This window comes from Trichoplusia ni, chromosome 1 (assembly GCF_003590095.1).
Source record: "Trichoplusia ni isolate ovarian cell line Hi5 chromosome 1, tn1, whole genome shotgun sequence".
Taxonomy (NCBI): Eukaryota; Metazoa; Arthropoda; class Insecta; order Lepidoptera; family Noctuidae; genus Trichoplusia; species Trichoplusia ni.
The window spans coordinates 15981030-15997644 of record NC_039478.1 but is presented as its reverse complement, the minus strand read 5'-3'; the positions used below and the strand labels follow the sequence as shown (position 1 = coordinate 15997644).

Genomic DNA, 16615 nt, shown 5'->3' with positions numbered 1-16615 from the left:
TCAAAAAATGCATTATTTAAAAGGTTTATTGTCGGGAGAAGCAGAACAACTTGTCAGGCATATTGCAGTCACTTCAGACAATTATAAAGAATGTTGGTCGTTGCTTCACAGTAGATATAATAATAAGCGATTTCTCTCCAATTGCTTGTTAAAGCGCTTATTAAGTCAGGCTAATATAATAGAGTCCTCAAATAGCATTAAGGGTTTACTAGACACAACTATGGAATGTCTGAATGGTCTGAAAAATCTAGGAATTGACATCAGTACGTGGGACATCATAATCATTCACATTATTAGCTCAAAGTTAGATTTTGAATCTCGAAAACAGTGGGAAACTAAATTGAGTTCTAAGGATGAGTTACCCGTACTTTTGGAATTCAAAGATTTTTTGGAAGCCAGATTCCGGGCCCTCGAGTTTTTGAATGCCGGGACAAACAAACCTACTGCTAGTGTTATTAAGAAAGCAACAACGCACCATGTCATTAGTACTGATAATAAACCTAACGAAGTGACTTGTCCATTCTGCGAGGAAGGTCACAAAATTGCACATTGCAAAAAGTTTGCAAAGGAGAGTTATGAAGCTCGTCATAACTTTGTACAAACCAGGCGTTTATGCTTCAATTGTTTAAACTCCAACCACTCTATTAAGTTTTGTCGTCATAATGGCTCATGTCGTATATGTAAGCGAAGACATCACTCACTACTACATCCTCAGTCGGTCTCAAACTCAGCTGTCCCTAATGAAAACTCCCACATAGCAACTGAAGTTAAATCAGCGGTATCCAGAGTTCAGGCATCGTTTTCAGAAGATGAATCGTCACCCTCTAATTTAGTATCATATTTTTCAAAAGGGTCTTTACCTAAACAAGTTTTGTTAGCTACTGCTCTTGTCGAAGCACAGACAAGAAGTGGCTCTACTCAACTGCTGAGAGTGCTATTAGATCAAGGATCTCAGGCATCATTCATAGCAGAATCAGCAGTGCAGCTTCTAGGACTAAAAAAGACTCCAGTGAAGACGGTAATATCAGGAATAGGCGGCGAGAAGAGCGCGTTTGCCTCTAAGTATGCAGTCACAGTGACTATTCACTCACGCCTAGACCCTAGTTTTAGTATCCAAGTGCATGCTTTTGTTTTAGGCAGCATAACATCGATTTTACCATCTAAAAAATTAGAGGTGTTCAGTTGGCCGGAGCTGACACAGATTACATTAGCGGATCCAGATTTTCACACACCAAGTAAGATAGACATCTTACTAGGTGCTGAAATATATGGCCAAGTTCTGAGAGATGGTTTAATTAAGAGTTCCCCAAACGCACCTATCGCTCAGAATACTGTACTTGGTTGGATCCTCTCTGGACAAATCTCAACAAGTGATGACCCTATACATTGTCATTATGTCATTCACAGCAACTCAGATCAGGCTGATGACAACGCACTTTTGCGACAGTTTTGGGAAATAGAGTCTGTCATACCTGATCAGAAAATACTTTCTGATGAGGAGCAACGTTGTGAGAACATTTTTGCTCAAACTACTCACCGTGATAAAGAGGGTCGGTATGTAGTTAATCTTCCCTTCCGCGATCAAGATCCGCAATGTCAATACGGAAGTTCCAGAGATCTCGCAATAAGAAGATTCCATCTGCTTGAAAATAAGTTCAAGAGAAATCCAGAAGTCAAAGCTCGATATTCTGAAGTCTTTCAAGAGTACATCGACCTTGGTCACATGGAGCCTGTACCTAGTGATGAGCTTAACAATATTTCAGCTGTTTATTTACCGCATCACGCCGTGGTACGTGAAGACAAAACAACAACCAAGGTTCGAATAGTGTTCGACGCTTCAATGAAAGGTCTAAATGGAGTGTCACTTAACGATGACCTCATGGTAGGCCCAAGGTTACAACCGCCGTTACGTCATATCATTATGAGATGGAGAATGCATCCCATAAGTCTCTGTGCTGACATTGTAAAAATGTACAGACAGGTGAAGGTCTCTTCTGAACATGCGGAATTTCAGAGAGTAGTGTGGCGTGATGATCCGGAATCTGTAATAAAGGAATATAAATTAGTAAGAGTTACCTTTGGTACAGCAGCAGCTCCTTACCTTGCAGTGAAATCATTGCAACAAGTAGCAATCGACGAAGGTGGAAGTTACCCTGACGTATCTGAAATTATAAAAAATGACTTTTACGTCGATGATTTAATGACAGGTTGTCAGACAGTTGATCAAGGATTACATCTACATGAAAGATTAACAGAAGTACTCACCAAAGGTCAATTTCCACTACAGAAATGGGTAAGCAGTTGCAATGAATTGAACGAGAGAATTCAAGGTCATGCTGAAAGGACAAAGCAGAAGGAAGAGCAGGAAAGGGATATCAAGCTGGATTCAGTGGTGAAAATTTTAGGAATTTCATGGGATCGTCAGAGTGATGAATGTAAATATTCAGTGCAACTTCCTCCACAGCAGTTTCCAGTTACCAAAAGAAGAGTAATCTCCGACATCGCCCGGCTATTTGATCCTCTTGGATGGGTCGCACCCTGCATCATTATCTCGAAGATCTTCATCCAAAAGCTCTGGCTTTCTGGTCTAGACTGGGATGCAGAATTAACTCCAGATCTTCTTAGCGAATGGGAAACTTACCGTGCAAGCCTTGTAGAGACGAATAAGATCAGCATTCCGAGATGGATTAATACGAAAGCCGACGACTCATTGATGGAGTTACATGGATTTTGCGACGCGTCAATTGCCGCTTATGCTGCTGTAGTGTATGTCAGAACCATTGATGCCGAAGGAAAAATTCATGTTAATTTAATTACTGCTCGAACTAAAGTTGCACCGGTTAAGCAGCAGTCAGTTCCGCGTTTGGAGTTAATGGGAGCAGTCTTACTCTCTGAACTTATTATTGAAGTCGCTAGGGTGATGAAGATATCACCTCCTCATATACACGCTTGGACTGATTCATCAATCGTGTTAGCATGGCTCAGTAAACATCCAAGTCATTGGACTACTTTCGTTGGAAACCGAGTCTCCACGATTCTTTCTCGCATTGACAACTCACATTGGGCGCATGTCCAATCAACGCATAATCCTGCAGATCTTGCATCCAGAGGTTTGACACCACAGGAACTTGCATGTAGCTCACTGTGGAGTCAAGGACCACCGTGGCTTCATGAAGAGACAATTGAATACTCAAGACCAAAGTCAATTGTCACTAACACGGAGAAACGAACAATCAAGGTGCACGTCGCGACTGAAACTCAACAGGAAGTTCCTGTATGGACAAAGTATTCCACTCTCCAAAGGTTAGTGCGGGTGATTGCATATTGTAGAAGAGTCTTGAGATGGAAGGATCAAGGTGGCCAAAGACATGACAAGTATTTAACTCCTGAAGAAATACAAGACGCAACAAAAACATGTATAAGACATGTTCAGAGGCAAGAGTTTGATGAAGAAATGAAGGATATTAGAATGAAAGGAAGCGTGAAACCTAAAAGCAAACTGAGATGTCTCTGTCCAGTTATTGATGATGAAGGTATTCTTCGTGTTAAAGGACGTATTCAAAATGCCAATTTGGATGAGGCTGTCAAACACCCCATCATCTTGCCATCTAACAGACATTTCACCGATTTAATCATTGATGAAGCCCATAAAATGACTTTGCATGGAGGACCAACACTAATGCTGAGTCATTTGCGTACAAAGTATTGGATATTGTCAGCCAAGAATAAGGTTAAGGCTTATGTCCGCAAATGTGTTAAGTGTAAGCGGTACGCGGCATCTACTCAAACCCCGTTTATGGGTCAATTGCCGAAAAGTCGAGTCACTCCCGCTAGACCGTTCTACCATACAGGTGTAGATTTTGCTGGCCCCATCAACCTTAGAACATCAAAGGGTCGAGGTCACCAATCGCACAAGGGTTACATTTGCGTATTTGTATGCATGGCAACCAAGGCCATTCATTTAGAAGTCATTAGTGACTTGACAGCACACGGCTTCATAGCCGGCTTCAAACGATTTGTGGCTCGTCGCGGTTTTGTCGCAGACATTTGGAGCGACAACGGTACGAATTTCGTTGGTGCTTCCCGGGAGCTTAGACATTTAGTTGCAGCGGAGAAGTCGTCCGTAGCTGCAGAAATTAGAGAGTGGTTGGGCAATAACAGCACCTCCTGGCACTTTATTCCACCTCATTCCCCGAATTTTGGTGGTTTGTGGGAAGCCGGTGTGAAGTCAACGAAGTTCCACCTTAAACGCGTGATAGGTAATTCAACACTTACTTACGAAGAAATGTCTACACTGTTGTCTCAAGTAGAAGCTTGCCTCAATTCCAGGCCGTTATCAATGTTGTCTGACAATTCCTCAGATCCTACGCCTTTAACACCTGGTCATTTTCTGATTGGTGAGCCTCTGATAGCGGTTCCTGAACGGAATTATGAACACTCAAACATTAGTAACCTGAGACGTTGGCAGGTTACTCAACGCATGTTGCAAGATTTTTGGAGACGGTGGTCTGCTGAGTACTTGGTTCAGTTGTTACAGCGTTATAAATGGACAAAACATATTCCAGAACCCAATATTGGAGATGTAGTTTTGATCAAGGAGGATAATTTGCCTCCTGCCCGTTGGCTTTTAGGTAAGGTTGTAGACAGACACCCTGGTTTGGACAAGGTTACAAGAGTAGTAACTCTCAAGTGTAACGGATCACTTATTAAAAGACCTACATCAAAATTATGTATCTTGCCTGTCGCAAAATGATGTGATTTCATTTCATGTTAGTTAAGTTTCACGTTACGATAATTTAAGAATTTAAGATGTTTAGTTATTATTTAGATTTGCCCCTGACCTCATGGTGGGTGGTATCTATGCAATTTGTGAAAGGACATAACGCCATTATGTCCTTGGTGGGTGGCATGTACAAGTTTTATGAATGGTTTAGTGTTACATTTTCTTTACAATATTTTAATACATGTTTTTATGACAGTTTATACATAACTTATGTTGTTGTAGTTTGATCATTATTCAAAAGATGGCGTTATGACTGTGACGTCACCTTTCTGTATCGCGGTGTTAAGATTTTCGAGCAAAGAATGACACCGCGGCTACGTTTCATTAAATTTGTCTTCTCTGGATCCTAGTGTTTTATTTATCACAAGTGACATTAGGGACGTATACAAATTTACAACTTTACCTTGGTATTTTTTTAGATTCGAATTGAGGAAAACGGGAATGGCGTCGTAGTATTGTCGTTTATGACCTGAACACAGAGTTTTGAAGAAATATTCTTTTGAATTTTTAAATTACTTCATTCGGGACGTACTATGCGACAACTATAGAATTTAATATACAAAAGTAACTTGTCATCGATTTCGATTTCGACCGAACGTTATATTGTAATATTCTTTATTTAAAAAATTCAAATCAAAGTCTACCCAAACGATGATGCGATCAATTTGCCAAATGTAATAGGGCAAAATGTTCCTCGAAATTTAAAATTTCTTCCAGAAAACATCGGTATGCTCCAAGGACCTAATAATCTGAGCAAACGACGATGCTGTAGTTACCTCAGTATAATCTTTTGGGAAATAGAAGCGGAACTGAGAGCGACCGTACAAAATATTAGTACATTCTTGCATTTAGCTTTGTAGAACATTTAGTGAAGCAAACACAGACTCGGAATAGGATGTTATTTTTTCTACTATTTGCTGTCTGTAACCATTGCAGGAGTAACCTTTATAGCTGTAGGGTGCTTTTGCCAAGAAGTTGGGTAGATTTTAAAAAATTTCCTGTCCACATATTTTTAATTACGTTATTATCGACGTCCTTGGATATGGAAAATGTTCGTCAGTTAGTTTATACCACGATTACCTTTATCCGTCACAGTCCATTGCTGGACATTCGAGTCTCCCTAGCTGCGACACGTAGCTTTTGTGCATTTCATCCCGCCATCCTGCGATACGCCCAATTCTTAAGTGGCCAATTACAAAATATATATCTTACAAAAAAAAACAACTTTTATATTTTTTGTGGGATTACTCAGTCACTCACTCAGTAGTTCATTATTTACGAATGAGGCAAGCCGCTGTTGTTGCGAACCCTTTGTTTTTTCAACAAAGCGGTGACAATTCCGGAAATCGCACGGATGCAACGCGTGGTGTCGCTCGGTATAAAACATGGGTGCATACATTCTTGTCCTTTTTTTAATATTGATGAACTTTGGTTGCGTAGATTTTTCGTTCTGTGGATTTTTGAAAAGTTTCAGGTTCAGAGTAGTTAACAGATTTTTGTTTTTGTTTTTAAATGTAAAGCAAAAGAGATTAATATTAAAAATGAAGCGATATTTTTTAACCTTTTTTGAATAACTTAAATCATATGGATATTGTAAAGTGTAGTAAATTTTATTATAACATTCAATAAAAATCTGTCGAATAAACATAGTTTTCAGAATCCATTGGACATATAGGTCAAAGTAAAGTTATGATTCCACGAAAATTTAATTAAAATACAATTTTTTTTTTAAATGGTACATGAATTGATTTAAAATAGCTTATTACTATGCTGTATAATATGCATTATAATCCCAAAATTAGGAAATTAAGACCAAAATTGGCATGTACACAAAGATAGCTTTCGGATAAAACCACACACAATCGTCTTAACACTCCATCACATCATATCTTAAACCAAAAGAAACACACATAGTTATAAATACGCAATGGAACGAAAAATTCAATTTGAAATTTCGTCCGTTCGTTCTCGGGGTACTGGCCTAACGCCTAAGCGATTCTCAACTGTTTATTTTTAAGCCATTACATAAGATTTATAACGAGTAGCGCCATTATCTTGTACGAAACAACGAACTTGGGTTGTTTAAAAGTAAAAAAGCACAGAGACCATTCACCATGACTTAAAGTAAGACTATTGCATATTTTGAGACAGAGACGCTCTTACGCGGTGTGTAGAGTGCTATCCCGCTTGCACGGCTACTACAATATCGCTTTTGAAGATGGCGGTAGATTCCCTGGCCATTTGTACGTTGAGATGTTCATCGCTAATACTTTTTGAACGTTGACTGGATTTTTCGAGTAAAATAAATAGTTTAAAAGTTTTGTGGACGTGTATTCGGACTATAATCAGTTATTTCCATTCGTGGACTTGAAAAATGTTTTATATTCACTTTTATTATGATTATCTAAGGTTTTTTTTCTTCAAAAATGTTCTGAGTAGGAACGAGAAAGATTTCAGATTTTTAAGACTACTTTTTTGTCGAATAAAAAGATATTATGTATTAAAGATTTCTAATGTAGAGTAAGAAGTTACATTTATATCTGAAATTTTTTAAGTGTTTTGTTTACACTATGGGTTCGTCAGCAGTCAATGTTTTTGGATCTAGTATATTTTGTAGTACCCGATTTTTTTTGTTGTTATTTTTATATGAAACAGCATACAAAAATAAAAACATAAAACACTACGATCAACCCTTATATTTAATTTGCGATATTTTAGTTTTATTTTATCACGAATATAAATAACAATATATATATATTTTTTATACATCATATCGCATTATATCCGCAATAAAGAAATCAAATATTATAATTTAGTACACTCAATTCTTATGTTATGTTTTTGTTTTAATTCGATTTGGTCTCCTTCCCTCGCTGCTAGATTACGTGGTATTATATGTGTCACCTTTATCCTGCAAACATCATGGAGAAGAGGTGACTACACATTATTCAGCCATGTTTTGGTTTTATCAATCGTAGCAATGATCGAGCTGTTACATCTATTATTTTGTTTCTTCTGTGCAACTCTCATGATATTTTTACTATCAGTTGTAGCTGTCAGCTAGTATTAGATAAGGAAATCAAAATGACAAGACTTACATACATTACTATTTAGGTAGCCAATTTAAGCTGGTCATGCTCCCCACTTTAACCAGAAATTCAGGTAGTTTTTTGCGGATGAGGAGCTCGTGGCTGTGCTATGACCGCATAAGTGATTCGATCACAGGTTAAGCTATGCTTGACGCGGTTGGTCCGTAGATGGGTGACCATCTTTGTCATAGCGTGTTTCGGAAGGCACGTTAAATTGTGGGTCCCGGCTGTTATTCCTACATCTTTGACAGTCGTTACAGGTAGTCAGAAGATTGAAAAAGTCTGACAGCCAGTCTAACCAAGGGGTGTCGTATTGCCCAGGTAACTGGGTTGAGGAGGTCAGATAGGCAGTCGCTCCTTGTAAAACACTGGTACTTAGCTGAAACCGGTTAGACTGGTAGCCGACCCCAACATAGTTCCGAAAAGGCTAGGCCAATGAAATGAGGTAGCTTTTTTGCATATAGCAAAGCAGAGAGAAATGAAAATTCTTTCAAATAAATTTGAAAGAACTTTCAAAAAAATAAACGTGGTTTTTAAAATTATTCTAAATTAATGATTTTTACTATACAAAGAAAATAAAATGCATTTTTCAAATGTCACAGAAACAAAATCTAACATAAATCCCGGAGTTGGAGGCGCCGGGTATCGATCCCGGTACCTCTCGCATGCTAAGCGAGCGCTCTACCATTTGAGCTACGCCCCCGGTGTCAAGAACGGCGAACTAGTTGATCGGTATGTGGTGTATGTGATTCATTTGTTAAAAATACTTTAGCGATCGTCATGTAACTTTGCACACATACAATGTACTTGGAAGTAGTAACATAAGGATAGTTTCATTCTAGTCTATCGGCCATCGGCTATTTTCTATTTTTCATACTACTGAGACTACTTTTTACTACTTTTTCTGTACTATGGCAAAACAAACCTTTTTCTGGGACAGCTATTAATAATATACGAATAAGTCTAGGTAGTCCCTTATGAATCAATGTTTGCTATACGATTATGTGACGTAATTCATATTTCGGCAAGGAAATGAAATTGAATACACCTTTAAGTATTTTAAATGCTAAATTAGTTTAAGTCTAAATTTAAACCTGAAATATTGATTACTAAGAACAGATTCGACTAGATTTGGAGATATTAGACTGTCTTGATTAAAATAGATTTTAAATGAAAACTCCAGATTCCTATTCATTCATCTGTGGAAATTAATATTGGGCGTTGTACGAACTATTTGTAACTTTATTTTCAAGAATTTATGATTTTTTCCGTATATTGAATGTTCAAAAGCTTATTACCGCGCTATCTCATTGTAGACACTGCAATAATGTCTTTTTAGATTCATTAATACAAACATTTTATTACTTGGTAAAAACATTAATGCAAATCTTCATAAGGCAACATCCAATCATGTTTCAATTAAATTTTAACAAACAATAAATTTTGGATCTTATTTTCTTCACCGTATGGTTTACTTTTGCTATCTATATTGTTCAGTATTGAAACTAAAGGAGTATCAATATCTTAGGATTACATAAGTTAGTCTATTTTAGACTTCCAGTATCAGTAACGACTGTTCCAGGTATTCTAATGTAAACTGAAACCGGCTTATCTGAGACTAGTCTAGAATTCTAGATTTCTAATTAACTGCCCTGATGTTGGTGATATTGTTGCATTTTTATCAGAATTATGATTATAGATCAATTAAGGTCTATAATTGGGTTTTGTTTTATAGTCCAGGATTATTTAATAAATGCATAATTATATTTTCATTTTGATTGATTGATTGAATTTTTTTTAAATAAAAACGAGGGCTGTGTCTTGAACCTCTATAAATTATTCAAAACTATTTGCCGATACAGTTTTGTATAAAATTAACTCGAAAAGACAATTCAAACGAATGTTGACTCGATTTTGATTTTTAGAGATTTTCCTTAAAGCTCCAGCTTCAGATCAACTCTAATGTCATAACATTTCATTATCACGAAATATTCAGGTCCTTTAAAAAGTTAAATCGGAAACCGGTCTATGGGACAGAAGATTTAATTACAGATTCACTAACTGGCACACAACGGGGCTAGTAAAACTAAATAAAAGATAGTACAAAATATAATTTCCTGATTACATTTTCCTAATTCATAAAAAAAAACTCCCATAAATTTTTGTCAGCTGATGATACTAGTATATGTATTTTGAAATGAACATTCATTTTTTGAAAAGAATATTATTTTCTTGGAAAAAGCTTTACGTCCATGTACGGTATGGAAGGATATTTAATATGACAAGGTTCCACGTAAGAACTTATATTTTCGATCACAACCTCTCCTGGACTGAACATTAACGAAACAGTCTCCTGATATATATAGTTCCACAAAGGATTTCATCCTCACCCCTCTTTCTAGGTACACTGTCTAATTACGAGTCTGTCGCCCGCACACAGCTCCCGAAACTTTTGCTTTTGTATGTACCAACACCCAACACAGCTGTGGTACAGCTCTGAGTAAATTTACTTGAATGTCAACCAAAAAGCTTATACCTGTCCTGCTCTTTTGTGCGTAATTGGTAAAGGATAGCTAGCGTGTAAAGATAGGTTCGAAGCGCAGGGACACAGTTTAAATTGAAAATGCTACGGTAGTGGACATGATTGGTTTGTTACGCAAATTGTTTTTGAGGTACACCTACCCCTTTTGTTGTGTTTTCATATTTTTGTTAATTTAAAGTATTTTACGTTAATTCGTATTTAACTATAAACATCATGACAAAACAAAGCGAACTTTTGACAAAACCACTCATCTCAATAAGCAAACCTAATTTCCCCTTTTTTTTAAATAAAAAACCTAAGGCAAATTCGAGATGATAATATAAAAAATAAAATACCAGACCAACACACTCGCTGCACCCAACGTTAAGCAAATACAACCTCATAATTTCATGCCCCTTTTCAACTTGGCGTGATGAAAAAGAAAACTATGTAATTTTAACTTTGCATAAGTAAAAAGGGGCAACTTGTTACCATTGGGAAGCTGGAGTTCCATACATGTTGGCTACCAGTACTAATTAGCAAACTTAGATCTGGGTCATACTGGACAAAGCGAATGAGTTTTAAGGAGAAACTTTTTAATTCTTTTTTTTTCGGTCGACTAGTAACGTGACTTTTGTTACTCAATGGAATTATGGTTTTATGAGTGAATTATTTTTGTAGAGCCATGTAAGAGCTAATTAAATTTATTTTTATTAATTAGTTTTTATATGAGTTGAATGAATGTTTATTTTTCGAAGATTATAATTATAATTAAAATGGCGCAGATTGGGGGTGGCCTATGTCCGGCAAAGGACATAGATAGACTGAAATGATTGATTGAAAAAATGAAACCAAATTATAATTCTTACTTTCATGGGTTACAATACTGAAGCTAACAAATATTTAATTCGGCTCTAATATTCAACAGTTTAAATCTCTTTGTTTAGAATACATGACTGTTCGTATTTGAACAATCATAAACTTTACAAAGCGACTCTTTAGTCAAACAATACCGTTCAATCTAAATAGCCTGCTTTTATTTAAACAAACTTAAACATTCTCTTAAACAGTTTAAACTAATTGTTTTATTTGCGTTCGTAGATTTATACGAGAGATAATTAGTGAAACAAAGGTAACTAAGTTTACAAAGACGAACTTTGTCAACGAGTAAAAAACTACTCCCTGTAGATAAGTTCAACAAGACAGGGAGACCTCAGCTCCTAAAATAAGGTCAATACAGTGAAAGAGACGGCGCTCTACATTGTGTAATGTGCTATCTCACTTCTACTACTGCAAACAGTTTTATTTAATAGATGATGGTGTACCCCAAGTTTAACAAAACAAGAAGTTCTTGTCTTGTTCCTGACTAATGTACCTTGATTTGATTAGTGTATCTGTGTAATTATTTTTAAAGGATTTTATTTCCACTTCATCATCTCAGCCTATCGCCGTCCACTGCTGAACGTAGGCCTCCTCCAAAGAGCGACAAGCATCCCTAGTCTTGGGCAGCATGCATCCATCCGCTTCCAGCCACCTTCTCCATCGTGTCGCAGGGCGTCCTACACTACGTTTGCCTAAACGTGGTATCCACTCCAACACGTGTCTGCTCCATTGACCGTCTGTCCGTCTGCAGACATGGCCGGCCCATTTTCACTTCTAGATTAACAATTTTGTGATTCCTGAATTTTGCCGCTCAGGTAGAAGAACCAAATAACATATATACATACCTACTTTTTACGATAGCTCTTCACTTTTAGCTGCTGCATAACTTATGTGGTAAAGATATAAGTTGCAAGTCCGACTCACACTTTACCGGTTTGTGTTTAATTGGTAAGCAAATACTGACAAACAACACACTTAACTACTCACAATCACTTAAAACGAGGTCCTGACTTTAACATACCAAAATTTGAGAACTACTTATTACAATTTTAACAACAAAATAAAACTAAGTGAACCATATTACTCAGTACACAGTGTAACATTTGATTATCCCCAATGCGTTCTGCTTTTGTTAAAATCTTTTGTATCAGGTGCGTTTACGGTAATAAATCTCGGACGCACAAGCACTCTGATTTCGGGAGGAATATCTGAATAAACGAAGCCTTTGTTCTTGGATACGATAAATATGATATTTCTTTCTAGAAATGATTTTTTATTCGAAATCAAACTCTAATTGAATTTAAGTTTCTGTTAGGTCAATGGTTTTAAACTCTCTACTAATAAATGAGTTTTAAATACATGTAATTCTGTGCCTTGGTAATAGGGTTTCGTTCATATATGACTTTTTAGTTACGGAACAATAAAGTAACATTATTTAAGTACATTATTTTATACTATGTGATGAATGTAAGCCGAAACGTAAAGTTGCAATAACGTAATGTACCGATAACAAACAATCCATACTACCTCCAGTGAACTCCAGTTAAATCAAACAGTCAATTCAATCTATATTGTGAACCAGTGCGTAGATCCGCCCGCATCACAAAAAACGGACACAACACAAAGAGACACGAAAAAATACTATAAAACTTATATAAACAACGAAAATAAACAAATTTGTTTTAGCACTGCTCGTGTTTACCAGCAATCGTTTTAAAATGACACTCGTTTTAAAGTATTTCACTTTATTTTGGCGTTAGAATTTGTTGAAATCACTGAGTGGACAAATGAACATCGAAATGATTCGGACACTATAGGGGTTTAAAATAATGACATGGAATTAACGGTTTTTAGTGTAGAAATATATGTATGTAATCAGATACAACTACAGGCACAATATAAGAAAGAAAATCTAAGAAAAAAGCTTCTCACGCATTGAGGAATTTAATGTTTGTGATTCGTGGAGTTTCACAAATATTCAAGACACCCAGTCACAGGACAAGCATTCATAGATCACACAGCAAAAGTTTGTTCTATTCGGGGATCGAACCGACGACACGTCACGTTGCTTACCGTGTTTGTTAATTCCTTTACACTTCCGAGAAACCAGTAAAGAATATGAAGAGAGGCCACTGCCCATTTGTGAGGCATACACGGCTAGTATTAATTATAATGATATTTATGGTTGCCAATATAATATCTCCGGTAAACTGTCGAGGGCCAAAAAAAGAACACCTATTTTTGGTTTTGGTTAAAGCTATAACAACTGCGAAAAACTTTAAAAGTTCATACGACGTTTACCACAAAACGAGGATCTATTAAAATTTTTCCTTCATAATTTTCATGAAAACGAGTCTATGTGCTTGTTTGAATATTCTACCTTTGTGTCAATTTCCATATAATTCCGTTTGCGTTACATTCTCTCAGTAATTACCATTTTGGTAAAGTTGCACTATCTAAAGTATAGTACTAATTTAACTCTCAATAAAATGCACTTGTTTTTTCATAGTATGTTAAAATTGTGCGCTTATGTTATATTTTAACCGTGGTTTAAAGTTGCTTTATCGCCAAACTAAAATATAGTATATATTATTATTTTTTCCCCAGATGTTAATCTTTTAAAAACCTAACTCATAAAAACGAACGCGGAAATAATTTATTAAACACGTTAATAATTTACAATTTAAATTAATAATTTCCCATCTATAAAATTATCTGTTTAATTGTTCTTAATTAAAACTCTTGTACTATTGTTGCCACCAAAACTGTCTGCAGTTTCGATCAAATTCGATCAAATCGATTAAAAATCCTAAACACACGCGAGTAAAACGTTACGTTATTCAGTATAAATACTCTACCTCACGAAATATATAATAATTATAAACGAAAATAATTCCGAACTCTATTTCGATCACAACAAATGAGTGAGAAGTTCAACGTATTAGAATATTCAATAAACCCAACAATGGCATTGTTCGAATGCTACTGATAACTCAGTTGTTCCTAATCTGTTAACCAGAACACGATTTTCTCATCACAACTATAGATAAACCTTGGGATAGAATAATCTGGTTGTGGTAGAAGCTTATAGTTAGTTCCTGTTTGACTGGTGCGTTCCACTTGGGGCTTTTTAGATAGTTGTTTTAATGTAATCGTATTATGATGTAAATGGCTTTTACTAGTTACTTAAGTGGATCATCGGCTATGTCAAACTAGCCTCAAATGCTAAAGCACAACTTTAGAATCAAGGCTCCGCTGTTTGCAAGTATGCGTGTAGCTCATAAATAGACAGAGGTTGAAATTTTCGCAGGCAATGTACATTATGTCCATTATATAAAAATAGGTAATGTAGATCTGATTAGCACTTGACTGGATTTGGAGTTGAAGCTATTATATTTCAAATTTCATCAAGATTGATTTTATTTTTAAGTTAAAAAAAAACGCCAAATATTACAATTATAACATACTCGTAACTAACAGCTGCCATGTGGATGAAAAAAAGTTGTAGTAAAACTTAGTATATTAGATTTCAGCTTCTTAATTCTTATTGCATTCAGAAAAAATTAAATACTGCTACAATTTTTAAAAGACTTCAGTATATAACACCTTTTCGGTTCAACAAAACGTTTATTTTAACGAAAGTTCTTCCCTTCGGGACTCCAATTCAAAACGGCAAATCAGTGCTTCCCCGAGCTATTATTCTTACCGTCCTGTCAGTAGCTTTTTGTTTTTATTCTTAAGCTCTAACGAAATTTTCCTGGAAATACCTTCTGGTCAAACGGTCAAGGTTTACTGAGTTTGTTAATAACAGAACGTGATTTTTAAATATCATGAAGTTTTTTTTTTAAGCAATCCTGTACCAAGGATGAATTATTTATTATAGATATTTGAATAAAAGAATAGCCATACGGAACATCGAATTTTCTGAAAATAAAAATACTTTTGTCCGCTTTTCCACATTTTTACAGAAATATATCTATATAATCTTATCTTCAATATGTTCCTTAATAAGCCACTTACCAGTCAGACATTTTTAGTAAAAATACATTCTTATCCTATTTTTAACTACCGTGCATCAAGTTCCGACTTAATCCATTCAGTGGTTTTTGTGTGAAAGAAAAACAAACATCCATACATACAAACTTTCGCGTTTATATATATAATATTAATAGGATTACAAATAAAATATATTATTTACGACTCAGAATATCATAGACCGAAGTGCAACAGACCACCTGAATTCGTATCGCCACTAAGCAGTTTGACAGTTGAACATAAATGTTGAACAGTTACTAACTGTTCATTTCCAAACAAAAACCTAATGTCTATGTTTTGGAAATTGTAAACAAGTTACAAACGAACTGAATTCAATTGTTTAGTTGTGTTTTCTGAATTTATTATGCTATAATTTGTGTTACGAATGATGAAGCAAATGAATAGAAGGCATTATGCTGGAATTGTGATTAATTATTAATTTGTGTAAAATACCCAACATAATTTTATTACTCAAATGATACAACGGTTTACTCACGCGTATTTATCGTGTTTCCCGTCTAGTTTTGGATCCAAACATAGTCTTTAATCATGAGCTGACGCAGTGGCAAAATTGAATACTTTGTTCTTTCAATAGGTTTCAGAGTCCTTTGATCGCGCTGATGCCGACTGGTATCGCTGATCTACACGACACTAGCATAGCTCTAGCTTATTTTAAGCAGAATATTTTTGATTATTAGGATCTTTTTGAAAATCTTATGTTGAGAGAATTTTTTGTCTAGCATAAATTATACCTAAACAGAGTTTTTTATTCACACTCAAGTGCCGTTGTCATAGCATGCAGAGCTAGCACACTGAAGTGGCAGAAGGTTATATCTGTCGAAAGACCGATGGCAGTTGGAGCAGACGAGTTCTTGAACGGAGATCACTACTCAGCATACAGTTTTCTTCGACTGGATGCGGAAGGCGGAGGACTGGGTGTAGTGGCACAACATTGGGAAACCTTGTCTAGCAGTGGACCTGATTAATGTTCATTCTATGAAAGTGTTAGGCAAATTTTAATATTTTATCATGATATTTTACTACACCATTTCCGTATTAGAAACATCCTAAAAAAGTCCTAAAACAAAACGCTCCTACCATTATTTCCAACACGTTGCACTTTTGTTAGTATCACATCACCGTTTACATTCTTATTACTCTCCAAGTAGCCGTTTAAGGCTGTTATAAACTCGTTCACTGCAGTGTTAGTCTAATGCTACGGAAATAAACAGCTAGACGCCTTGATGTAGCTTGTCACGTCAAAGTGCAGTTAATGTAAAAAGTACAGCTAATGTTGGTACTTTA

The 16615-nt window shown here is 35.9% G+C and overlaps 1 protein-coding gene and 1 non-coding gene across 2 annotated transcripts; one reads left to right on the top strand and one right to left on the bottom strand.

Moving 5' to 3' along the window:
• The first annotated feature begins 220 nt into the window (after nucleotides 1-220).
• LOC113500532 lies at nucleotides 221-16296 on the top strand. Its single transcript, XM_026881722.1, has 3 exons — nucleotides 221-4631; nucleotides 8475-8604; nucleotides 16092-16296. Exons 1-3 carry the CDS (start codon nucleotides 221-223, stop codon nucleotides 16294-16296), a joined length of 4746 nt encoding a protein of 1581 aa, XP_026737523.1.
• On the bottom strand, nucleotides 8503-8575 carry Trnaa-agc. Its single transcript has one exon. It is a non-coding gene; the product is annotated as a tRNA-Ala (tRNA).
• Nucleotides 16297-16615: the final 319 nt, after the last annotated feature.

What these genes read in the sequence shown, in the direction of transcription:
- LOC113500532 (XM_026881722.1), top strand. Translation starts at nt 221, where the DNA reads ATGGAATGTCTGAATGGTCTGAAAAATCTAGGAATTGACATCAGTACG. An exon ending in TCCTGCCCGTTGGCTTTTAG is followed by an intron (nt 4,632 to 8,474) that starts GTAAGGTTGTAG and finishes CAAATGTCACAG; the next exon opens with AAACAAAATCTAACATAAAT. An exon ending in AACGGCGAACTAGTTGATCG is followed by an intron (nt 8,605 to 16,091) that starts GTATGTGGTGTA and finishes TTCACACTCAAG; the next exon opens with TGCCGTTGTCATAGCATGCA.